The sequence below is a fragment of the Sarcophilus harrisii genome, chromosome 5, assembly GCF_902635505.1.
Source record: "Sarcophilus harrisii chromosome 5, mSarHar1.11, whole genome shotgun sequence".
Classification (NCBI taxonomy): Eukaryota; Metazoa; Chordata; class Mammalia; order Dasyuromorphia; family Dasyuridae; genus Sarcophilus; species Sarcophilus harrisii.
In genome coordinates, this window is record NC_045430.1 from 162470772 (window position 1) to 162498682 (window position 27911).

General features: G+C 34.9%; 1 protein-coding gene across 1 annotated transcript; it reads left to right on the forward strand.

The window, feature by feature from the left end:
- Positions 1–5024: 5024 nt before the first annotated feature.
- CAV2 (caveolin 2) lies at positions 5025–14739 on the forward strand. Its single transcript, XM_012550990.3, has 3 exons — positions 5025–5526; positions 5963–6150; positions 13151–14739. Exons 1-3 carry the CDS (start codon positions 5377–5379, stop codon positions 13299–13301), a joined length of 489 nt encoding a protein of 162 aa, XP_012406444.2. The 5' UTR covers positions 5025–5376; the 3' UTR covers positions 13302–14739.
- Positions 14740–27911: the final 13172 nt, after the last annotated feature.

The window sequence follows — 27911 nt, forward strand, 5'->3', positions numbered from 1 at the left end:
ACATGTAAGCTGATACATGTATCTCCTAAGAATTTTATCATTATTATGACAGATAGCCATCTATGTAGATGATATGGTGTGAGTCAATTATGTTAGGATGATCTCTTTTTTAAAAATGAAAGGATGAGACATAATGGAAAAGAAAGAGGACACTCTTCTCATTCATCTCATCTTCATGAATTCAAATGCAAGCCTCAGACACTTACTTGCTATGTGACCCTGGATAAGTTATTTAAACCTGTTTGCCTCAGTTTCCCCATCTGTAAAAATTATTATTCCAGTATCTTTGCCAAGAAAACCCCAAATGGGGTCATGAAGGCTTAGACATGACTAAACAAGGAGACAGAGTGCTAAAGGAGGTGATAATGTGCTCAGATCAGGCCATTCTTAGAGTTCTGAGATCAAAGACAGAAACTGGAGGGTATTTAGGGAGAGTGATTAAAATGGTGAAGAATCTTAAGATAAGTCATAAAGATACTAAGGTCACTTGCAGGTAAGAAGAATAAATCAAATTCTTCTGAATATCAGCTTTTTGCCCTTGTATTCTTAAAGTTTTTCAAAATGGACTTTCCGTATGCCAGAGGTTATAGAGAGAATAGAGTAGATGATTTCTGGGGTCTATTTCAATTTGCAGATTTTGGGGGAAATCTTTCTTTTTTTTAACCTTCAATAGGGAACAATCCCAATCAATTAACCTTTTTTTTTTTTTAAACCAAAGAAGAGATTCTTTTTGTTTTTTAATTATCCTATCTAACACTTATTATAAATCATCCAGAATGTGCCCTGATTCAGAAAGAAGGCAGGATTATGTGGTTTGGGTGAAAGAAAGCTAAATTTAGAAGCATTTCCTGTCCTGGTTCTATTATTTCTAGCTATATGAAGATGTGAAGTTTCTCAAGCTTCAGGGTACTAATTTTCAAAATAAGGAGAATAATATATTAACTAAACAAGGTTTTTCAAGAAAAGGAAAGGGTTATATAAATGTGATTCTTAAGTTTTTTCAACCAAGCAGCCACTGAACAGCCTGTGGCTTGACTAAATAGATTCTCATGTTAACTGAATAAGGCATGTTTATAAACTATCGCCACAGACTTTGGGGTTTGCATTAAACATTGAATTTATGCACAATATTTATCTATTACACATTTTCAGGGTCTGTCTGCCCAGGCCTATTGACTTGGAGCCATAAAATGCTAAATCTAGAAAAGACCTTAAATATCATCATGATATTGCCAAATCAAATGAAGAAACTCAAATTCAATTATTCAAATGACTTTGGTCTTGATGTACAAAGGGCAAAAAGCAATGAAAAGAATGACAAGAATGACAATAAAAAGAGTGACAAGTCTTGCTAACTACCACTTTCTTATATTTTCATAGATGTGTTATCCAATATATTAAATTTTCATTGAAGATCTGTTTATTTTGTAATTAACATAGGATAAAGGGATTTTTTTCTGGAATTTAGTTTCTAGCAGCCAATTGTACATAACCACATAGCTTAAATGACAAAAGAATTGAGTACCTCTTTACATAGAGTTTTTTCTTACATGTTTTATAGGGACAATAATGCTGTAAGGTTGATATTACAGTTCTCATTTTATAGACGAGGAAACTAAGGTTCAGAGGAGCCAAGTAACTTTTCCTGAAGATGTACAGATAGTAAATGGTAGTAGGCTCTGGCTTCAACTTGGGTTTCAATGGACTTTGCAACATATTATAATTACCACCTATTCTGAAGTATCTCAAAAATTGACATAGCAGTTCTGAGATTTGTTTCATTTTTACTTAATGAAGATCTTCAACTAAAGTCTTCTAGTGATAATCCTATAATCCAAGGACTAACACCCCAGACTCTAAATTTATAGCAATCCAGCCATCCAAAATCATAATTCTTTGGCTTTTGTTGTACCAAACAGGATTGCCTGTGGGAAATCTCTTAGCATAGTTCCAATACAGCTTCTATCTAGAGCTTTTAAAATGTGGATATATGCACTCAAAGTAACAAAACAGATATTGGGTACACAGCAGCTTTTTTAAACAAAAGTTCTCTGATACCATAAAAACACTCAGAGTAACAACACAAATTATCAGATATAGTAAAGCCTTTCCCCAAAAGAAAATTTAAACTACATGAATAAATACAATTCTCCTCCCTCTCTGGTGGGAACCACCTTTCCCTAAAGTCTTACAAGTCTATTTATAGCAACATTCTATGATTTGGATTCCCCTTGGAAGAGAAATTAATCCAGGGTGCTCACCAGACAAACGTTCTGTTTGTGGAAACCCCTTCCCTGCCCTACCTCCATCAATTTTTATTCTGGAATCCCTTACAGGATGTTTATGGCATTGAAGGAATCATGGACTACCTTGGAAAGAAAACAAACATTCTAGGTTCTAGAGATGGACTTTTCTAATCAGAAATATACTGTTCAAATAATTGATAATATTAGCAAAAGAAAAGTGCAAGCTTTGCTTAGAATTCCCTGATACTCTTCAAGTTTTGGGGCCATATCTGCAATCCTTTTCTCTGTTCAAGAGGCTGGAGCTCCCCAAGAATATATCCTCTCTCTATAGTAAACACAACTCAAGGATGATGCTGCCCAGGAACCCCTCTTTTTTTAGAAAGTTGGATTTTGGGATTGTGGTTCCCAGAAAATCCTCCTTCCTCTCTCCAAGAAGCTGGAATTACAGAATTTTCAACACGAAAGTATCATGGAATCATAGAATAAGAACTGGAACTGATCTTAGAAAACATTTAGTCCAATCCCCTCATTTTTAGAAGAAACTGTGACTCATAGCTATGGTTATACTACTAGAAAGTGTCAGAGGCAGAAGAATCTGAACCCAGATCTTCCTGACTCTAATTCTACCACTCTATCTACTACTTCATACTATTTATTCAGAGTTGAGATTCCAGAACTCCAACCACATGTTTCCTCTTTCCACAGTAGTTATGTGGTTAAAAGCATGTGTGCCCTTGCCACTGCCTTTGTAGATATTTAACTCAAGATCTCTCAATACCGAATTAATGGTTTCTTAGTCTGAGATAATCTCTTAGTCTGAGAGACTACCATCTGAAGGAGTGGGAGGATGAATGGTTTTTTCTAATGATTCTAAAAACCAGTGTTATTCTACTTGTGCCCTCCAGTCACCAAAATTCACTTGCACATCTCTTTCACCTGAATTGGAAAAAAAGAGGGAAAACACACAGAAAATGGATCAATATGTATGCCTAAAACTTTCATTGAAAAATACCATCAAATTTATAGTCAAAGATGTACAACTCTGTAAATCTGATCAAACTGATCAGGAACCTCTTTTGATCAACTCTTTATACCTTATTCTGTCTTGAAGGTTTCATCAAAGTAGGAGATCATCAAGTACAAATACAGCAATGGACTTTTTACATATGTTATCCTAAGTTCATCTTAGCTAGTTTCAATGAGGTTCAACATCTTTAGGTTGGTCAAGGGTCTATGAAATTTTTATGGTTATAGTTATTCATTGAATCACCCTGCTAAGGCATTGGTTGTGGCAGCTAAATACACGCTAAATACATGAAGGAGGAATCATTGATGCAATCATAAATCCTTGAAATATTGAGAAAGTGTGAGGTCAATGAAGTTTCAGATTCATTAGAAATTTTCCTCCATAATTTTCATGGTGTCTAAAACTTGAGGGCTTTCTGCTAAGTGTGAAATACTGATACAATGGTAAATTAATCAAAATAAGTATTTTAATCACCATTTTATCCCATTAACTAATTTCCATTCAAACAATTTCTGCCAAAGCAATTTGGAGAAAAAAGCTTCACATTACCTTTTAGTTATTTTTCTACTGCCAGTAAAATATCAACTTTTTGAGGACAGGAACCCATTTCAATGGCCTAGCTTTAATCACTGAATGGGTGTTGTCTTAGTCAGGCTGAAACCCGGGGAAAACCTTAGTTTTAATGCCAAGGTCTCCCACTGCATTGGGGTCATCTCCCTTTATCACGTTCTGTATCTTGCCATTAGACCCAGATGAAGATCCAGTGAAGGAGAAAGTGAGACTGGTGACTGCACAGCCCTCCCTCACTTCAATTCAATTCAATTCACTCGTTAAGTCATAGCATGACTTTCCTTATGTCATGGCCCTCTTTAAGAAGCAAAGACAAACAACTTCTATCAACCATGGACTTAGAATTGAGCCTTAAGCATTGTCAGAGCTAAATAAATGCTTGTTGAATTAGGTAGAATTTTTGGAGTCCAATTCAAAGTGTTTGTATGGAAAATGGAGAATAAAAGATTCGTTGGAACGTGAAAGAATATGGACTGTGGAAGAACAATAATTATCTATCTTTCCCAGAATAAATCGTACCGACAATACTGTCTAATGCACTATGATTCTGTAAGTAGTTATATTTAAGGCATCTTCCTAAGGTTATTCCAAATTTGGTTGCATTTTAGGGTGGGGGTGGAGAGCGGATGCAATCCTTTTAAGAGGTCAAAACTAGGGGGAGAGAGGAATTAAAAAAAAAATTAAGAAATAAAAGTCTTGAGGCACCAAGGAGTGCCTACTACTACTATCCTCCTGCAAAAGCAGTCCCCAGATCAAGCTGCCAAGGGCAGGAACCACACCCATTGGGCCTTCCCGGGAGCTTTAAGACTTCTTTCTGAGAGCTGCTATCCCATAGGTCAGATCTGGCCTATCTCTGAATATCTCAAGCAGAAAGTACCTATGACTTTCTACCTGTCAGGGGATCCCATGCAAGTATAGGAATCTGGGAGTTCCTCAGTGAGAGGCCCACAAAGTTCTGAGGGACTTTGGGGGAGGATGAATCAAAGATACCTTTTCTGAGTCTCAAGGTCGGGGCGGGGGAGGGGGGGAGAAAAGGGGGAGTCGGTGTGAAGAATCTCTTGTCCTTCCTCTGAAAGCACTGGATTTGACCCAGAAGAGTTGTCCCCATTCCTCCCGGCTCTGAGAAAAAAAAAAAAAAGTAACCCGGGGGAGCTACAGAGGCCAGACGCTGGGGCGGGCAGTTCTGGAAGCAGGGAGTGGCAAAGGAGGGAGCCGGTCTGGGGAGGTGGAGGGGCGTCGGAGAGGGTGCTGGAGAACCTGCGGCCTTTCTCCCTCTCTCACTCTGTCTCTGTCCCTCCTCCAGCGGCTCACCCGGGTACAGGGCGGGGCTCCGGGACAGCCCAGCGGGAAGCCAGGAGGGGGGAAATCGGCCGCCGCCCGCCCGGGACCAGGCTGAGTGGAAAGAGAAAGGGGAAGGAAAAGGGAAGGCTGGGGCCGCAGCTCGGAGATCCACAGCGGGAGCGGGAGCAGCGGTGGCAGCAGCGGCAGCCGCAGCGCCCTGGAGCCACGGCAGACCGGGCAGGGAGAGCAGCAATGGGGCTGGAGACGGAGAAGACGGACGCCCAGATCTACATGGATGAGGATTCCTACAGCCGCCACAGCGGTCCTGACTACCCGGAGCCGGAGAAAAGCGTGAAGTCCTTCCAGGATCGCGATCCGCGAGGCCTCAACACGCATCTGAAGGTGGCAAGCGGTGGGAGAACAGGGACAGGGGATGGGGAAAGGGAGGGTTGGGAAAACGAGAGGAGGAGGAGAGAGAGCCGGAGCTTTGGCTCCTGATGAAGTTGCAAAAAGTCTCAACAACGTCCATGAATGGACAAGAGACTGGGGAAGTCCAGCGGGAGAAGACAAGTGGTCCCTTCCCGGAGTAGGGATGGTGATTGTCATTACTCTCTTACCCCATTCTCCAATTAAAAAAAAAAAAAAGTAAAAAGTAAAAACAGACACGGTATAACTTTTGTAGTCAACGCTGACTCCCATACTAGGATGAGGACTAGGTCATAATCTTTCTCTTGCTCTCCAGGTCTCCCTACTCTTCCCCTCCACTCTCCACCTCATCCTCGTGTGCCCAAGTGAGGGGCTTATAAGGTTTTGATGCGAGTGTCTCTTGTCTCCCCAGCTGGGCTTTGAGGATGTGATTGCGGAGCCCGAGTCCGCCCACAGTTTTGATAAAGTTTGGATCTGCAGCCATGCCCTCTTTGAAATCAGCAAGTACCTGATCTACAAGGTCCTAACTGTGCTGTTGGCTATCCCGTTGGCCTTTGTGGCAGGAATTTTCTTTGCAACTCTCAGCTGTCTGCACATCTGGTGAGAACCCTTTCAATAGTGGTGCTGTTGTGTGCTGAAACTTAGGGGAGTTCCTTTCCTACTTGCCTTCCCTCCCCCAACATACTTTACCGACTTGAGCCCAACTAGAGTAAGACCTTATTATATTCTCAAAGTGTGAATTGGTAGTTTAAAAGAATACTGAAGAATCCTAAGGCAGGATCTTAGAAGGTTTTAAGGGATATGATTTGTAGTACCAGTACTGATCTGGAAAGGGGGTGTGACAGCACGTTTTGGGCTGGGTCTGGATGGAGGTGGAGTGGGTAGAGGCCATGCTTCCTGCCACATGCCTCTGCTGGGCATATTTTCAGAGCCATGTTGGAACTTGTTGACAGGGTTCTAGGCCTGACTATCAGCATCCCTTTTTTTTTTTTTTTTTTTTAATTCATCAACCAACTTCATCCCAAAAATAGCTCTAGACAGACTCCAGGTGATGGGAATTATACTCATTGGTATGTATATCCATGGTATACTCAGGGGTATCTGAACCCAATTAAGCAATACTTTCTAGGGTAATTGTAGTAAAAAGAGTAGATGGGCATAATAAGAAGAGAAACTTAGACAAGGGACCCATCCATTGTGACAGCAAATGACTCAAATGAAAATGAAAGTCTCTCCTCTCCATTCCCCACTCTTCCCAATACTTTTCAATTATAATATAACAAAAATTTTGGATAAGAAAGAAAAGAACATGGTCGCCCATTGGACATGAGTAGAGTGAGGGAACACATTTATTCACATTCATATTATTTCCATTAAACAAAATCAGTTTATGTTGTTTTCTATTTAATCTCTTAAAAAAAAAAAAACTAACTAGGAAGAGGATGAAATGTATTTTACCTACAGGGAAAATATTTCTAAGTATCTACTTTGTGCAGAGGGAAAACATTTCAGAGAGATTCCATTTCTGTATGTCAAACATTATAGGAAAAGGGCTGATATACAAAGGGCTTTTTCCAGAACAACCCTGTGATTTTAGGAGTGATTGATGGTCTAAAACTGGCAACCAGAAAATGTAACCTAAGCAGGAGCCCATCTGAGGTGGTCTGACATGTTTAACTAACTATAAAATCATCATAGAACAGTTGCCCCTTTACCCTTTGCTTTTTTAAATATCAGTACCATCATGCTTATTTTTTAGCAGAACAGGTAATGAATGTTAAACATGTTAGAACCCACCCCACTGCATCCCTCTGTGATGATATAAGTTGTTTAAAACTAAAAAAAAAAAAAAATGCAAAATCTCAAATGGAAACTAAAGCTTGGCCTTTCAAGTTGAGTTTCAATAGATATTCATAATACTGTGTTTTTCTCAATAGCAAGGGAATTTCCAAACACTTTTTTAAGATAATTAATGCCCTGAATAGAGAATTTTTCGAGACTTTTTTTTGTGTTTTTAGTCAAGTTACATAGTAATGTCACCTGCTACAATGTGTTCAGGGTTCAGGGGCACAAAATAGCATAAGCAATTTCTAAAGTGTTACAACTAGATACATCAGCCTCTCTCCTTCCCTCTCCTTCACAATTTGAATTTTAATGGTCTAAGAAGAATAATGATTCAATTGACTCACTTGGATTTATTTATTTATTTTAGGAAATTTAGCTTTATATAATTCAAAAGTAGAAATGAAAAACTAATCTTGTATGACTTACAAAAAGCACATGGATTTTCCTGTTTATCAAGGAAAAAACATACCTGATGAAAACTTTTAGAAAGTCTGATATTAACTCCAAATTTATTTGCTGGCTTAAAATAATGTACAAAGCAGAAATAAATTCACCAAAGTCAAGACAGGATAAGAATTGTGTCTACAACTTGGGATGCATTTTCATGCTCCCCTTTTAACCTCTATGTCAGTTAATCCCTCTTATAAAAATGGAATGATAATAAAATTGCTACATAGTCTATTGTGAAATATTCCTTCATGGTGCATTTTGCAAATATAAATATCAACAGTTCAATGAAGAAAAGCTTTATGCAAAGTTTTTGTGGTACAGAAGAAATAAGTTAAATGGTGGAAAGTTATAAATACAAATATAATTAACCAAATGATGCTTCTCTACACCTGGTTAGCCTGCAAAAGGGATATTGTTTCATTCATGAGTCATCCCACCAGTTTTTAGCCCTGTAATATATATTATTTAAATAGCTTGTTTTTCAAATTATGTGCATATGAGGCATTAATATTTAATTGGACCATACATCTGTCATCAGGCAGCTGTGATTGAAAGTAAAGGGAGTAATTTCAAAAAATTGTTTAAAGGTTAGTTCACATAGAAAAAAATGGCTTCATTATTAATGACTTACATTACCATCATCACACAATGCCTATCTGTTCTCCAGTATCTGAAGCTTGACTAAAGGAAGACCTTGGGAAATGAAACAAAGATAGATACATTTCAATTAGTTTGTTGAGAGAATGGTACCCACAAGCTGGGGTGATAAGCAATAATGGCACCTAGAGCATTTTCTTTTTATATGGTTAAAGTTATGCCTATTAAATTTGGTCAAAGGCACAAGTCATCCTTACCTGGAACAGTTAAATTTTCTTAATGATATATCACAGAAGCGACTGGGGCATTTTACTTTCAAAAGTGCATCATTGGCTATAAAGAAACTAAAATTTCACAGAGGATGGCTAGATTTTTGAAAATTCATTACTACTGGTCAACTCAGATATATGCTTCTTAATAGTCATATAGCAACATAATCTTCATGTCTAGACAAGAATACATTATATATTCTAAGTCTAGTACTTGTTTGGCTAAATTGGTTGCCAAAAATCATGAGCTTGAACAGAGGTTTTAGTGAGTGCTAGCTGATTTGGTCATTTGGAAGGAAACCATTTGGGAGGTTGAGTACTACATTTAGTTTAAATTTTTGGAAAGATCAATAGTGTGACATTCAAAATCAGAAAATATTGGCTTTCGCAAAATAGTATATATAATATTGTATATTATATATATATATATTCTATAAACAAAACCCCTCAGATAGTACATACTATATTAATGAATGAGAAAGTTAAAGTTTGTGATTCTAACTTCCACTTAATTTGGTAGAGAATTATATACTTTGGGCAGAGGTAGATTCCTAGACAACAGAGAAATGTCAAGCTCATATTTTCCAATTTAATTATGATGCTGATAATTTGTCTTGTAGGCTACCAGTTTGAGGTTGTTAAATATGATTTTCCACTATTGATTGATTTAGAAATCAACAAGTATTTCTTGAGTGATTACTATTTGACAAGTCTAATCAACCAGCATTGTGCCATTCACACTACTGGATATACAAATAAAGGCAACAAAGATCCCTACCCTCAAGGAGCCCGCATTCTAGTGGGAATACAACATATAAATGATTAGTTATATAGAAAATACATGCAAAGTAGATAAAAGATGATTTTTAAAGGGGAAAGTCTAGCATCTTGAGGAACTAGATTAAGACCTTTAGTAGAAGATAGTAATGAATTGAGAAAGAGGTCTAATTTTTGTAAATGATGAAAATAATATCTTCCTGGTACTAAATTTACATTGTTCATAATAGCAAGGTCTGCGTTAGTGTTTCCCATTAAATTTTAATACTTAGAAAACTTATCAGTTTTATTTATTTTATGCCATATAGAACTAGCTACAGATATACCAAAATTAATCTCACTTTTCTGTGCAATGAAATAAACCTTGCATTTATTATTAGCTTACTTAATATTACCACTTTAGCCCATGGGTACTAACCATTGTGCATATGGCAACAAGGAGTTCAAAAGTACCTTTATGCTCAAGGAGAATGACAGCCAAGATGAAGGCTAATTAATGAGGTTTTATTTGAAAATTAGCCCAATGTTGAAAAATAAGTCATTGTCATAATACTAGGGAAAAATGAATAGCATATAATAAGATTAGTTAAAGCATAAACTAGTTTTTCAGGAACATAATAATTCAATACTAGAGTAATGCTTAACATTTACGTAATACTTAAAACATTTAAGGATTAATATGTCAAACTATTTGAAATTTTCTTTTACACATCTCTTCAAGGTATATCAGTATAATAATAATTATTATTGTTATTATTACATATGCAAAATGAGGTAATACCTAATGTTAAGACCTTTATTGAATACTTAATAATTATAAGGCACCATGCTGGATTTTATTTGCTTTAAATCTTTTGTCTTTTTCCAATTTGCTTTTTCTATACTGAAATAAGCAATAAAATCATTTCATATTTAGGGAAGAATGATCATATATTTTGTTATGATACAGTTCATATTCAATTAGGATTTATCAAGTATCCACAAAACAAAAGACACTGCATGATGCTGGCGGTAAAAGGCAAAGTATATTCTATATGATTTATTTTCTTTTTTCAGAAAGACACAGAAAATTTTATTTAACAGTCATTTTTAAATTTTGCGTTTCAAATTTTCTCCCTTCCGCTAAGGACTCTCTGAGAAGGCAAATAGTAGGATACTCATTATATGTGTGAAGTCATGTAAAACATATTTACACATGAGCCACATTGAGGGAAGGTTAAGAGTAGGGATAGCAGGAAAATAAAGTGAAAAAAATATGCTTCAATCTGAACTCAAATCATCAGTTTTCTCTTTGAAGATGGATATCATTTGTCATCATGAGTTTTTTGGAATTGTTGTGGATCATTATGTTGATCCAAGTAGTTAAGTCTTTAACAGCTTATCATTATTACAATACTGCTATTATTTTATATAATGTTTTCTTAGTTATGCTCACTTCACTTTGTATCAGTTCAAATGAACCTTCCCAAGTTTTTTCTGATCCCATCCTCCTAATCATTTCTTATAAGACAATAATATTCCATCACAATTCTATATTACAACTTAAGAGAATTTTAGAAAATTTATCTTTTTAAAAATTTTGCTGTCTTCACTGATTATGTCTTACAGCCATAGAAGGCAAGTGTTGAGGATTGTACCATCTGTCACAACTAATTGTGTTATATTGGGCTTTTATATGGTCATATTTGCAGGATTGTTGGAAGATGTTATTTTCTGGGATAAGGAATGATGAGCTACATTATTAAGGGGTTACATGATATTTTTCACAGTCAATCTTGATTCATTATTATATGAAGCCCAATGGAAGGTCAGTAATAAATCATACTAAAAGTCTGCTATTTGAACTTTTATATTTAAAAGTTTTAGTGAACATTTGTGTTGCCTTGCGTTAGAGAGCTAAACAAAATTGCCAGTAAAAAATGTAAATGACTAAATTCATGGGTATATTTAGCTACTTTGGAAGGTATATCCATAAACCAGAAAGAAGTTTTCTTTTTTTTTTCACAACAGTATTTTCCTCCAATTACATATAAGGATAATTTTCAACATTCATTTTTGTAAGATTTTGAGTTCCACTTTTTTTCTTCTTTATTTACTGACCTCCCCCCTCCTCAAGACATCAGGCAATCTGACATAAACTATATATGTACAATCATTTTAGACATGACATATTATCATATTATTCATGTTGGAAAAGAAAAATCAAAACAAAAGGGAAAAACCATGAGAAAAAAAAAAAGCAAACAAACAAAAGGTGAAAATAGCCTGCTTTGATCCACATTCAATCTTCATAGTTCTTTCTCTGGATGCAGATGGCATTTTTCATCCCAAGTCCAATGGAATTGTCTTAAATAACTGTATTGCTGAGAAGAACTAAGTCTGCCACAGGTGATCATATAAAGTTTTTCTGTTACTGTATACAATGTTTTCCTGGTTCTGCTCTTTTCACTCAGCATCAATTCATATAACTACAGACTTATCTGAATTCAACCTTCTCCTCATTTCTTATAAAATAATAGTATACTTTTATATTTAAATACTACAACTTATTCATCTATTCCCTAATTGGTGGGCATTCACTCATTTTACAATTCTTTGCCACCACAACAAGAGCCACTATAAAACATTTTTGTACATAAGTGTCCTTTTCCAGAGAGACGTTTTTGTTTTTGCTTTGGTGATAGTTCTTTACAAGTTTAACACTGAAGTTAGCATACCCAGTGTATTTGGATATGTCCACAAGTTCATAAATCCAATACTCTTCCTCTTCCTAATATACATCAAAATCTCTTCACACCTTTCCATCTTGTCTTTTTTACCTATGTTTCCCCACCCACACAATAAATACTTCCTAAAAGATCTCCCTGATGCATTTGGAGGCCTTCTTTTTCAAGTCTTAAAATCTCAGGCACACCAAGGCACTATCTGAGTTATCTAATTGTTGTCTCACAATGACCAGCCCATTTCAATTTCTAGTTACATATTTCTTCTATGATACTTCTGATGACACTTGTCTTATACACATTAGATAATTAATAATGTGCTTTGTACCCACTAACAGTTCTTCCATTAACCTTTAAGTAATTTATACTTTTGATACTTCTAAAATTATGGGTATTCTGTGATTCAGAATCATATGGTATCACCAAAGGTATATTTGTGGTAGCAAACATTTTAGTGTCATTTAAAGAGCAACACCATTTCCCAAATGCTATTCATCCAAATTTCCTCCAACTACTTTGTCCTGAAGTCAGTTCATTGTCTATCTGAAGATCTTGTTGAACATCACAATATCTATATAAATGAAATAACTAATAGGCTATTCATCCCGTTGTATGATATAATTTAGGCAATAGGCAGTTTTCTTCCTCTTAGGTTCTTGAATATATTTAGCAAATATCCTTATTCCTTAAAAAGTAAAATATTTACAAGCTAACATGATTTATGCATATTTATTGTCAATACACATATAAGTATTGATGTAGCTATAGATATACATAGATATAATATTCAAGGGACAAATTTAATCACTTTTTATTAACCCTACAATGCAGATTTATATGAATTCTTCTCTGTTCGTTTTTGTGAATACACAATAATCTTTGGATGTATTTGATAACCTATTTTATACTAATGTCTTAAACTATTTTCTTATATTCTAGGTTTGTGGTGCCTTTTGTAAAGACCTGTTTAATGGTCTTGCCATCAGTGCAGACAGTATGGAAGAGCGTTACAGATGTTCTCATTGCTCCTGTATATAAAAGCATGGGACTCATCTTCTCTTCAGTCAGCTTGAGACTAGGTTCTGAGTGAATAACATGGAACCTGTTGCTGGACACCTAATATATTGCAATACTGTAGGTTGTTGTAACATAGAAGCACTACTGTTTATTTCTAAATTGTTTTATTTAAGATAACTAATTGGTTTTTTAAGGTGAACAAGTATATTTGGAACTTAAAAGTTGAAATTAATTCCTTCTTGGGTAATATTTCTCAAATTACTAGCCACATAGTTCATATCCAGGATTTTATACCAGAGTTATATAAATGATGGGAAACACCTAATTATAATATGATATTTTTTGTCTTTGGATAAAAATTTACATTTTATGGTAATTGTTAATTTGAACTATGCATAATATAATTCCAATATTTAGATATATATTTCTCAAAACCAGTCAGAGAGAGACACTACAAACGTAATGTAGGAACTAAAGAAGCACAAGCAGGTAGTGATATGTACTACAATAACACATGAACATGCAAATGTGAAAAATAGATCCATAAAAAGGATAAAAGGCAGTATGTTGTGGTGGAATAGAATATGAAATCCAAATACCCGAGTTCAAAGCCTCCTCTGCTCTTTGTTACTCAGTAACTTTGGGCAAGACACTGACCTCTTTGAGTCTCATTTCCTCATTTAAAAATGAGAATTGAATTAGATTATCTCCAATGCCCCCTTAAGCTGTCATATGATCCTATAATTTCATTCCTTAAAATAAATTGTTACCTAATTTGGGGGATTATTCTGCTGCCCTATTTAAGAAGAGGTTCTATTTTATTATATATCTTGTACTTAATGTAAATTTTGCTCTATCAATTTTCCATAAAGCACTTTGATTGTTATTTGTAATTTGTAGAGTTATTAAACTGAATGGACTTATCCATATGTGAATCACACACAAAAAAAAGAAATTTAGATGAGGGAGATTGCACTGAAATCATTATATAAAGCATATATTTTTCTTTAAGAATTTAATGTAAAAGTTTGGCATAAAATGCTTTCTTATTGAACAATGTAGGGAAAAGAGCCTCGTGTTTTATGAGTAATGCTTGTAGTTAACTGTAGATTGCAATAAACCCTACCTAATGATTTTCATTAGTCATGATATAATATTTAAAATAATCTATGCCCAAATGATATTTTCTCTTTTGTATTCTTAAGTCACTTTAAAAAGTTTTCTCTTTTGTATTCAATCACTAGACTTATATTTGACATTCCTATTCCCCATTCATTTTTCTTTTCAGTGACTATGGTGCTGTTTAACATAATTTTTGTTATGCTGAATATTTATCATAAAAAAGCAAATTCTTCTGTACTTAACAATTGCTGAATTTCTTCTTTGACTACAGCAAACACATATATAAAGTAATGCAAGAAGGTCTACTGAGGTCTGTGCTACTGAGCTTCATATGCAGATGAGCAAGTTACAACAATGCTTTGTTTGTGCTATGTAATACAAAGTAATTTGGGACATATTTGGGAGCACAATAAAAAGAGGATTGCACCTGGAGTTAGGAAGACCTGAGTTCAAATCTAGGTTCTGACTCATACTAGTTATGTGATTTTGGGCCAAGTCATTCTGCCTTAGTTTCCTCAACTATAAAATGAGAATAATTACAGTACCCACCTTGGACGGTTGTTGTGAGATAATTTTTGTGAAGTGCTTAATGTAGTATCTGGCACATAGTAGGTACTATATAAATGCTTATTCCTTTCCTCTTTATTACTTGGGAACTTGGTAACTCAACTTTAGTATTAAAGTTTGGAGGGGAACTAATTTCATTCCAAAATGGCAGGCATATTGGAGGTTATATGTAACTATAGTAATGTGACTGATCTTATTAAAAGCAAAAAGCAGAGCCTATGTAAAGACGTTTCTACATTATGTAGTCTTGTCTTTAAGACAGTAGCCTTGATTCTTTATTTTAAGGCTCTATTTCATGTCCCAGAAATTTTAGTGCAGTTTTAAGCAGCTTAAAACTGAAGTAAGACTTCTGGAATACCCTGTGTTTGTGTTTGAATTTGTATTTATCTTGTTTAAGGTGAGACAACATAATGTGATAGAGAGCTAATCTTGAAGTCAAAAAGACCTAAATTCAAGTCTTTCTTATTACAGATATCTGGATGTGTGTTCTTAAGCAAGTCAATTAATCTCTTTTTCTTGAGAAACTCTCTAAGACTCTTTAAGTTGTAGCATAGTTGCTGATCTGTATTAGTCAAAAGACTTTTCCACAAGGAAGAACTCTTTGCACTAATGGAATCACAGATAGAGACAATTTTTTAAAAAAATATGCCCAACAGTGACAAAAATCTTTATCCTTTGAGGGCCTGCTTTTGCAGGCAACTTGAATAGTTTGGAGCCCTATTTAGTAAATACAGCTAATAATGAAGCTGGTTAAAACTATTTAGGATTAAAAAATAAATGATAATTATAGGGAGGAGACACTGCATTTATTAATGATTCTTAAAATGACTTTTAAGGTAAATCTAGATAGGTTGTATTGGTCTTAAAATAAGTAAGAAATGAATTCAAATCATAAATATGAATTAAAATTCAAATTAGAAATAATATTCAACTTGACTTAGGCAAGTTATTTAACTAGTTTTAGCCCCTGTTTCTACATCTGTAAAATGTGAGGAATGGACTCAATGACCTTTAAAATCTCTTCCAGTTCTACATATGTGATCTCTGATTCAGAAGAGATCTAAAAATATAATGGGCAATGTCAATATTACTGGTATATGTGACTAATTCAAAGTCAATATACACATAAACATTCATATATATATATATATATATATATATATATATATGTCTTTTTACTTTATAATCACAACTGAAAATGCCTCGAAATTTATTTGGAAATACTAAATAATCTAGTTGAAAATAAGTAAATATATATTCATATTTTCCTTACTGAGATATTTATTACTATAAATCATGATGATTTTCTAGTTTTTCAGATAGTTATTTGGAAAATTTCTTTTTTTTCTTTTGACTATCACTACAGTAGGGATTTGTAATGGAATTTGGACACATTGACTAACAGAATTTAATTATCAAATGGAGTAGAATAATTTCTGTTTCTAACAGTGTTAATTACTTCCAAAATATAGGTTTATTGAAGTTTATTGTTGAATACTGTATTTTATGGAAATGAGGTCGATTTTTTAAAATATGAGTCAAGGCAACTATGCTGTCCATAATAAACTTTTAAAAAACTGTGTTGTATAATTTTATTGCTGTTTATAGTCAGTTCATAATTATTGAAAATAATAAAAAACTAAAAATGGGGGAAAATATATATATGATATGTAGAATGTAGTAGATAATTTTGGAATTGCTATTTTTCAAATAGGGATTGGTACTGAATTCAGTTTCCCAATAGTTAGAATATATTTGGTACATATACATTTGCATTTATTAAATAGATGGTAACATTTCTATCATTCAAAAATTCACATTTCAACTACCTTCATGAAGTTTGGTAGCTCTGGTTTATAGCTAATGATTTCTTGAAAAGAGGTAAAGGAGAAAATTGGTTAGCTATGTTCCTGGGCTCTTGGCCCTTAGCACTGGAAAGAATACAATCCAAAAAGCTTCCTTTCATGATATAGCCTTGTAAATAGTGTTCCTTGGTAGTGACACAGGTTGTGTTAAACAAACTGGAAAAATCACCAATGTACATAAGTTATCTTTTTTAAAAAGAAAGCTTATAGCCATACAAATAATTTCAGACAATTCAACTCTATTCAGAAAAAAAGTAATTCCAACAAGCTGGTCATATGCTTTCAGATACAACTTACAGATACAACTGTTAGTTGACAATTTTTAATGTATATATTTTTGAAACTATTTAAAAGGAATTTAATTTTGAGAATTTTATAACATCTCTTAAAATGATTAGAGATACCTTGGAATATTTTAAATGGAAATGAAAATCTAATTATACTATCTCTTCATCTTCTCTATGTGGTAGGTGAATTTGGTACATTCAAGAGATATTCTAAATTAAAATAATATTATTTCTTTCTCCATTGTCTTCTTTCCCAAAACTTGGAAAGCAAAATGCACTGGATGAGTTAAGTGGCTTAATCTCTGGGCCTCAGTTCCCTTATTTATAAATTAAGAGTTTGTAACTGACGACTTCTAAAAAAATCTCTTTTCACCCCAAATCTACTATCTTATGAAAGGAAAATGTGGCAATGGCATAATCAATCTGAAGTCTGTTTTTTAAAACCTATTTTTAAAAGTTTTCAGTGAGGGAAATCCTAACATTCCTGAGAAAGATTCCTCTGCTAAGTACAGTAGGAAATTGTTTTTTCATAAACTTTTTTATTTTCTCATTCCTAGTATTAAAAAGTCAGTGAAAACCCCCACATTTAACTACTATTTTTTTAGTTTACAATCTTTCAGAGGGAAATTATCAAGAAAACAAGAGTCCAGAGAATGTTTATCACATTAGTTCTTATACCTATTTCTTTGTGAAAGAAAACAAGTAAGTTAATGCACTCACAGTGAATAGTCCACCATCTTTAAGTTATTTTCTTTCTTGTGGAGACAAAACTATGTCCATAACATAGGGTAGGGTTCTGTCATTCATCTCTACATCTGCCCAAAATGGAGGTCAGTGCTCTAGAGAAGTAAATGCCTAATAAATCTTCATTGCATTGAACTAAATCAAATGAAAAAAAACTAAATAAAAAAAAAGTTTTTTACTTCCTTAATCCCATTGATGTATTATTTTCATCTACTCTACTTCTTCCATTCTGGACTGTCAGCCTTCCATAGTTTGGATAAGGAAGGTTAAATATTGGAGCTGTAATTTCATTACCATAGAGAATTCCACCTACCGATATAGGTTGGTACTTTCTTTGCAATTTATAGGATTAGTTCTCTATAGTACAGACAGATGAATCTACTTGCTTAAGTTCACATAGCTGGTATGTGTCATTAGCAAAATTTGAACCCAGGGATCCCTACTCTAAAACAAGCTCACTACTTTCTCTTATAAATTACAAAGTTGTCTACAGGATGTAATTTTAAGTGCCCCAAGAACGTCATGATACCAGCTTTACCCATCCTTAACCACCCTCTCAAATTTTCCCATAGTATGAAATTCTTTTTCAGTAACTTCATCCAAAACAAAACAAAACAAAAAAGGAAAACAGCATTATGATAGTTTAAATCTATATATTGATTTATATTTATAAAGTGCTTTATCTCACAATTCTTTGAGGGACTGTACACTTTTTTCACAGAGCTTTCCTATACATTAACTCATTTCACCTTGAAAACAATTCTAAGGGCAAGTGGGTGGCGCTGGGACAGCTAGTTGGTGCAGTGGATAGAGCCCCAGCCCTAGTTGGTGCAGTGGATAGAGCCCCACCCCTCAAGTCAAGAGAACCTGAGTTCAAATCTTCAGACACTTAACACTTCCTAGCTGTGTGATTCTGGCCAAGTCACTTAACCCCATTGCCTCAGCAATTAAAAAAAAATCTGTGAGGTAGTGAGACAGGATAGATGTGTTTGCTATGTTCTATAGATGAGTGATTTTTCTGAATAATTTTTTTAAAAGATAATCATTACCTAATATAATTTCATTAATAATTAATTTTGCCTGTGGTTGTCCCTGCCAAAGGTAGAAATGTAAACACATTTGAGAAGAAATTAGAAGGAGCTGGAGGAAGGCTGACCCCTTTTCTATATTAAAAAGAGCACACTGTTTAAGTCTTCTTGAGTGGAAAGTGAAGAAATAAGTATATTGTGTGTAGCAGCCTAGGGTGGAACCATGGGCCTTTGTCCCAGTGTTGAAAATCTAGAGGGAGCTGAAAGCACTATTTTGGAGCATGGGCATATTTTCTCCCAGTTCTACAGTGCTGGGTCTAGAGTCAGGAATACCTAAGACACTAGCTATATGATCAGAGGCAAGTCCCTTAATCTCTGTTTGCCTTAGTTTACTCAACTGTGAAATGAAGATAACAACAGCACTTATCTAACCAGTATTATAAGGATCAAATGAAACCCACTTGTGTGACAGTGTGAAAAATGCTGTTTAAGATTTGGTAGCCACAGAAACAAGACAAAGAATCAAAACCAAACTAAAGCCTGCCTGTTTGGTTTCACTGTGCATGTTACCAAAGTGACTGTCCGTGGTATTAACTGTTGCAAAGAGGCTTTGACAAAGGAAGAAGCCTATGTAGCAGGCAGAGGAAAACCAGATTGTATTTAAAAGATTCTCTAAAAATAGACTAGGAATACCTATCTGTGTTTTGCACGGTTCTCGAACTTATGTTATATCACTTAGTTTTCAGTGTAGCTGTAGAAATCATTTTGTCATTATTCTAAGAAAACACAGGGGTGGAGTGTAAAGAGAGAGAGGAAAAGACACAGCTCAGAGCGGGAAAACAGCACGTAGCCAAGGGCACATATTTCCCTCTAATAGAAACGAATCAGGAAGAGACAGGAGCAATAGGTCTTCTTTGGGAATGTTCTTCTTTCATCTCATCTGAGTCATGTTTAATCATGTGCTAGCTTGTAAGTAGAGGGGACACAAGGGCAATAAGTAGTACATGTTCTTAGGCTGTATTTTGAACCAGCTGTAGCTGATAGGTATGTTGTATATTTGAGACTAGAAAACAAAATTAGTGATAGCCCATAAAGCAAGTTAGTCAGATAATAAATACTTATTAAGCTCTTACTACATTTCAAGCACTGTGCAAAGCACATACATATACATACACACACATTTATACATCTAACAAAAAAACAAAAACAAAGAAAAGGAGAAGAAAGGCATTTTTGCCTTTAAGGATATTATAATTTAATGAGGCAAAGACAACACATTAAAAGGAAGCTGTAAAGAGAGGGTTTGGGGTAGGGGGGAAGAACAAGAACATCAGGTTAGTCTAGAGCCCAGTTTCTGAAACAGTGGCTTGAGACCTCATAAAGCCTTGTAACTGAATACAGAGGTTGTGAAACTATGATTTATTATCAGCAAATGTTTGATTTGTGTACCTGTTTTATATACCTATATATTTGGGTCATGTAAAACTTTCTCAGGTGAAGAGGTTGCAAGTGGAAAAAGCTTAAGAAGTACTGGTCTAGAACAGTAGTTCTCCAAGTGTAGCCCAGAGAATCCTGGGGATCTCTGAAGCCTTTTCAAAGGGTCTTCAAATTCAAATTAGTTCATCTTTCTAATATAGTAAGTATCAACAAATATAGTCCACATAAACAAAAACTCTTTGGACAGATCCTCAATAATTTTTAATAGTATAAGAGGGTACTGAGAACAAAAGTTTGAGAAAAGTATAGAGTAATGGAGCTACATGAAAAATGAAGAGATGGTTGACCTGAACACTTTCTTTAAATGGTTATTCTGAGAACAACTCTATTTCCACTCTCTCCAATTAGTGGGAGGGGTCCCAGGGGCAGAAGATATTAATGAGGTGTGAGTTTCAGTGAGCTGATGAGATGACAAGGTTTCTAAGGCATTCTAGAGGAATGCAGTCAAGTGGGAAAGGAAGAGAACAAATAACAGAATTATTATTTAAGTATATAAGAGGAATTTACAGTGAGAAAAATAATATTGGTATGATTCAATTCTTCCTTTAGTATGACTGTCCTTGCCTTTGGAATAAGGACTATTCCTTAAGGATAAGGATTTCACATTAACCAAGAGTTAAGTTAAATTTTATAGATCATCTAAAAATCACACACTAGTATGGTTGTTATCACAGTGGTATAATCCTTCCTGCCACTCTAATGCTTTCACTGTAGAATCAGAAGTGGGCCACTTGATATTCTTCTTTGTTTCATGGGTCATCATGAGCCCATAGTAATTCATTATCATGTGACCAGTCTACCAGTGATCAATTCCATGCTCATTCAATTCTCATTAAGCAGATACAGTTTGTCACTAGGAACATCCTCAAGCCCTCTTCCAAATTACAAAATCAGAAAAAGCTTTCATTCCACTGACATAACATTCAAGAACCCAAGGTAACTCCACACCACAATGGTTTGAGTGTCCAATATACCATACCAAGAAGAAAACTTTAGTCTCTTAAATTGTTACCCAGAATATTATTTTTAGTTAGCCTATGCAAAAACATAATACTTTCATTTGTCTTCCTTTATTCTCAAATGAGGTATTTTTAAAGTGCTAGTTGAGGCTACTCTTACTGCCCCTATTCATCCTCCAGAGTTTATCACCCTGACAACAGATTTAGCTCAGAGAAGTGATTGACTTTAACTCTCCTGCAGCTCTGAACTCCCCATATCAAATTTTATACCTATCTTAAACTCCATGAATAATAAAGATTATGTCCATGTAAATGACTTTATTCTTTATTTTTAATTTTTTTATTTAAAAATTTAATAGGAAATAGGAAAAATACAAAATAGAAAAAGAAATAACATAAAAAAATTGATTTTCTTATATGTTTTCCTTGTAGAATTTCTTTCAGGTAGTAATGAATGGATTTTTTTCTTTTTCTACTTTCCTCTCTTTTCCTGTGACTTCAGGACAATTTTCTTTATTTCTTTTATTATTGTATCAAAGTTCTTTTTTTTGGTCATAACTTTCAGGTAGTTCAATTATTCTTATGTTTTTCTTCTTGATCTATTTGCCAGATTTGTTTTTCCTATGAAATGTCTCACAATATATTTTTTTCATTCTTTCCATTTTTTTTATTATTTCTTGGTCTCATAACTTCACTTGGCTTCTCCTTGTCCAATTTTAATTTTCAAAGAGTCATTTTCTTCCTTAAGTCTCTGGATCTCCATTTCTAGTTGACTTTCTTTTCATATCATTCTTATTTTTCTTGTTTTGTTATTTTCAAAAAGTTTTTCCTCAACTTCTCAAGATTTTTAAGTCTTTTTTTTTGAGTTCTATGAATTCTTTGGGGCAAATGACCACTTAAAGCTACTCTGAGATATAGGAAAAGCTTTTTTTTTTTTAATTTCAGTACCCCCTTTAAAGAGAGGGGTCTTTTCTATTCCCTATTCATATAGTAACTTTCTATAGTTGGGTTCTTTCCCCTTTGCCTGCTATTTTTTTTTAATAAGAGTTTGTTAGTGTACTTACCTCTAGTACTGAAGTGTGGAGGGATAGGGCTTCTGGCTTCAGGTCTTTCTTCAGTTCTCCCCTCTAGCCTGTGACCCAAAACCAAGGACTCCATCTCCTTGTAAGTGCCCACAACCAGCAGCTACCCTGCTCTACTACTCCTGCACTCAATGATTCCTTCTTGACCAAGTGGCATCTCCACAGCACAGGTGGGCCTGGTGCTCCTTAGTGAAGGTTCCCTCAATTTTTCTGAATTCACACTCCCACCTCCACACACTGTCCAAGAGGTAAAAATTCCTATGATTGGGACTGAGACTATCTCTGAACCCAGCTAGCCCCAGGCTCCTAGTTTCAGTAGAACTAGCCTGGAGGTATTTCTTCATCACATCACTCAAAGTTACATTCTGGGGTATTTATTTTGATCTAGATTGTCCCAGGAGGACTTCTGCTCTATCCAAACTTTTATCTATTTTTCACTGCTCTACATTTACCCTGAGATGTGATTTTATTTTATTTGTTAAGGAAATCTGGAGAACTGGAGAAATCTGGAGAAATTTCTGATCTAATCTACCATCTTGTCATTGACTCAGCATTGACTTTAATTTCAAAAACCTACCTAATCCTGTAGCATGGTTATTTTAAAAAGTAATCATGGAATTCACATGTATAAAAGATATGTAATATTAGAATATTTCTTTCTAGTCAACCTTAATGAGAATTTCATAAAGACATTGGGTCCTATCTAGGACCAAAGCTAAGTTCTTTAGCTTTGTATGCTTTAAACAATTACTTTAACAAGCATCATAGGGTCCAAAATTACCCAGCCTACAATAAAAGAAACTGAAACAGAGTTGTGAATCAATAGCACTTTGCTAAGAGTCCATGGTCCCCTCTAATAAAGTGGACCTCAGATCTTCCTCACAATCTGAAATATCTCCTTCCTTCCTCCTCCTTAATTTTTTAGTGCTTGATACCCCGATGGTACAGATGAGGCAAAGTGAAATACAAACTCTCATTGTTGATAGGCATTGATCTTGACCATCCATGAGGGATTACCAAAAAAAAAAAACCCAAAAAACAGAATCCCATTAGTTGACAAATGAGCCAATGAGCAGACTTTGACAGACCTATTTTGATCTTTCAGGAGGTCCTATTGAGCTGGCAAGCAGACCCAAGGGCTAGGCTGAGAAACAGATGTCAAAATATGGGCCAGTGGGCCAGAAGAAAGGGGGGCAACAACAGGATCATTTATTGGTCAAATGTTCACAACCATCTGCCTATATTGAGCAATAGAGAGTTAACGATGGATTGGGAGGCAACAAAAATGACTGGGGGAGTTCCCATGTATTTAAGTTACCTCTGCCATACTGGGCTTTGTCATCATATAAAGGCAAAACCAAGGGTAAAAGTCTCCAGTTAGCATTTAAATTTTGATTAAGTAAGTGAACTTAAAATTTGCAATTCACAGCTCTTGGGTCTAGTATATAAAACTTAGACTCACAACCATAAAATAGAGGCTGAATTGTTTATCACACATCAGAGGAGGGGTTTTTTTGTCAATTCTTCTAACTACAGAGATTGGTTTCTTCCTACATTGCCTTTGTAAATAGAAGAGGCCTCATCAATCAAATATTAAGACCTAAAGAAAGTCATTTAACCTCTCAATTTGAGTTCCTCACCTATAAAATGAAAAAGTCAGACTAGTTAATCTCTAAGATCCCTTCCAAAAGACCCTATTTTTAATATTCTATATCCATGGCCTCTTTTACCCAACTGTAGAAGATGATTAAACTCATAGGTAAAATTTGATCAATCCAAAACATCCAGCTCAAGATTTTTCAACTCGTCACTAATTTTAGTGACTTTCTGGTACATACCCAAAGACACATAAACTGGCTTCTGGGTGTGGCCATTAAGAGAGTTTAATATAGCATTGGCCCCTCTTTAGCAAGACTCATACTGGCAGTTGGCCATTTTATAATTCTGCAGCCCATGTTCCAAGAAACCTTCAGATTTTAGAAATGGAAAGAACTGCCAGTTCTCTTTAAGCTCGTTGGCCAGCTTTACATGCAGGATTCCCTCTTTAGGAAGATTCCTTCCATTTCTTGGTATGCTTGCAAATATTTCTTTAATGGTATGTTGCTTCCCCTTCTTGAGTAGGGATTTCCCTTTAGGTCATCACTACTGAAGAGCTACTGTTCTCTCAATGATGCAAAGTCTCTTTCATATTTCATTTGTTTAATTTCTTTTCCTCTGTGATTCTGATGTAAGAGAATGCTATTTGTTGGCATCACTACTGACTTTTCCAGATGCTTTGGAAAAGCTTCCATTTTTTAGTTTTCCCTTGATATTTATTTTAAGAGGGATACATAAAGAGAGGTGCAGATGGACACAAAGGAAGACAGTCAGTGGGGAGGAAAGTCATTGAAATGAGTTGGACTTGCCTCATAAAGAGAAACTACATTTCTTCTAAGGATTAGAGACTCTTTGTTCTAAAAACCATGGCTATGTGCTGTAACTTTTCACTGATGGAACTACAAAAATAGTTGAGGGCCAATTAAGAATGTAAGGAATTACATTAGGAAATGGCAAGTGGACTTTGCTTCAGAGTACTGAATTCAAAGTCCATTGTAAGAATTTGAAGTACATCAGCAGCATAAAATAAAAGGTGTAGAACATGTCCTATACCTCCACTGTCACACACCTTGACCCTACCTCCTATCATTGTCTAAAAGTTTTTATTGGAAAAACAAGGAGATGAGGGACAAAGATATATCTATATGTTCATATGGCATTGTCCTCATGGTATACAGAGAATGAATGAATGAGTGAACGAACAAACAGGAATTTGCTAAAACTGTATATTGAGCACTTTACTTAGTGAGGCTTTGGTGTTTTGGAAGTCAGTTTGAGGAGTCAGAGTATGGTAGGTGTAGGTTCTTCCTTACCACTCCCTTTCATCCATAATTCCCTTTCATTCACCAATGTGGAATATTTGTAATCCTGGACATTCATCTATGACAATAACAATTTGATCACCATCTCTTTTCTGATGTCAATGGAGTCAACCCAGGTCTCTGAACCCAAAAGTACTAGAAAAATAGTAATGTTTCCAGCCCAGTATCCACATTATTTAGGAAGTAGTTCCTATGGATATGAAAACCAGCAACTGTTCTTGTAGGTGCTATAGTTACAGATACTGAAAACCCAGAAAGCAAAATATTCATCACTAATGTATTTGATTAAAGCACTGGAAAATGGTTCAACACCAGCAATTGATGTGATTTATCAGTGGCGATGGTGACAAAGAAAAGGTTTTATTTGCCACTATATCCAACAGGCCATAGAATCTTTCTATATGACTTGAAATTTAAATCTTCCATATATGCCATATTGGCATTGGAATGTGAACTCCTTGTGAGCAGGGGACTTTTTCTTTTCAACTCATATCATAAGTGTTTTGCTAAGTACTTAATAAAGACTTGATTTTTTTCATTCATTCATTCATTTATTTCTTTTTGCACTGATGATTAGTGAGCCCTGGCAAATAATAACAAAGGACTGGACCCCTCTGCTGAAGTGCAATGGTGTTTCAATCAAGTGATTTATGAGAATGGAACTAACTCAAGACAGTCAGATTATACTCTGCAACTGAAATATGCCCACCTTCCTTACCCACCTCCAGAAATTAGAAGGAATCACTTTGCACATGAATGATCTTACCCTTACTGGATGTTAGCAGGGGGTTTGGGAATAAGTGAATGATAAAAAAAAGGAAATATGCTCATCACTGGTTGATACCACCATATATCATTCATTCAGGGAGTTGGTACCCAGCTGAATTCTCCTAAAATTTCCCTCCAAAAAATCTCTTTAAGACAATGCCTCAAATCAAATTGACAAAAGTCAGAGAGAGACATTTTCTCAGTCCAAGACAACTTATGAAATCCACAAAGAGATCTGTAATACTAGGGTAAGTGCAAGTCTGGAGCCTAATAGGAGTATTAATGATGGGACTTGGAGATGGCTGCAGTAGCAGGTTCAGGACCTCAGCCCAAAAACAGTAAGAGGATCAGATGATTGGTCAGAAAGATATTAATAGAGGAGAACTAGTACTTGAAGGGAAGTCCCTTCCTATATAAAGATCAGAGTCCAGAGCAAGAAACAGTGACCACACTCCTTCCAGGATAACACCATCTTGAAAGCACTAAAAATTTAGAGAAGCCCAGAACTAATTCTGAAAACAATAGCATAAAAAAGCCTGAACATTGCCACAGTACCTCCCCACTCCCAGATGAACCGAATGCAACTTTAACAAAAAGTTCAGCATGAAGAAATAAGCTTAAAAGCTCAAATAAAAATACTGATTGGACCCAACATAAGGAAAAACTCCTAAAAGAATTTTAAAAAGAAATGAGTGGTAGAGGAAAAATTAGGAAAAGAGATTAGAGTACTGCGAAAAAAAATTGTGCAAAGACAATTAATAGCTTGGTAAAAGAGTCACAAAAATGCTGAAGGTAATAATACTTCAAAAAATAAAACTTTCCTAATGATAAAAGAAGCACAAAAATTCACTAAAGAATTTCTTAAAAATCAAATTACCCCAAATAAAAGATGAGGTACAAGAAAAGACCAGAGTAGAACAGAAAATTTGGCAATAAAACATAAGACTCAAGAGAAGCATACAGAAGTAAAAATGAAAGAGTAATTATAAAGGAATTAATAAAGGATATATTTCTTTATGGAAAGATGATACTTCTAACTTCTAAGAACTTTATCATCATTAGAACAATCAAATAGAGTCTACATAGACAGATGGCATGGGTGTGAGTTATTACCTTGGGATAATCCCTAAAAAAAGTGAAAGGGTAAGAATGAGGGATACACAATAAAACTGGGGAAGGGAAAAGTACAATGGAGAAAATTTTCTCAGAGAAAAGAGATGCATAAGGAAGAACTTTTATAGTGAAAAGGACAAATGGCAGTGAGGGCAATACTTGATCCCTAACTCTCATCAGAATTGGCTCAGAGGAAAGAATATTTATACCCATTTATTTGGTATAGAAATCTATCTTGTCAAATAAGGAAATAGGAGGGTAAAGGGATAGGAAATATAAAAGAAGAAAATGATAAAAGGGAGGCAGGTTAAAGAAGGCATTGATCAAAAGCAAAGACTTTTGAGGAGGGACAAAAGACAAAAGAGATAAGGATAAACAGAACACAATAGAACAGAAGTAAATGCACAGTTAATAATCATACCTGTGAATGTGAATTGCATAAGCCCACCGAAAAAATGAAAGCAGATAGCACAATGAATTAGAGAACAGAATCCAACAATATGTTGTACACAAGTGACACTATTGAAATAGAGAAACAAACACAGAATTTTAGAAAAAACAATTAAAATAAGGGACTAGAGCAGAGTCCATTATACTTTAGCTGAAGTAAAGAAGGCAGGGGTAACAATCATGACCTCAGACAAAGTAAAAGCAAAAACAACAAACAGAAAGAGGTAAAAGGAAAATTACATTTTGCTAAAAGGAATTATAAACAATGAAGCAATACCAAAAA

Excerpts from the sequence above, each read along its gene's own strand:
- CAV2 (XM_012550990.3), top strand. The coding sequence starts at position 5,377 with ATGGGGCTGGAGACGGAGAAGACGGACGCCCAGATCTACATGGATGAG. Across the intron at positions 5,527-5,962 it reads GCCTCAACACGCATCTGAAG|CTGGGCTTTGAGGATGTGAT; the intron begins GTGGCAAGCGGT and ends TTGTCTCCCCAG. Across the intron at positions 6,151-13,150 it reads CTCAGCTGTCTGCACATCTG|GTTTGTGGTGCCTTTTGTAA; the intron begins GTGAGAACCCTT and ends CTTATATTCTAG.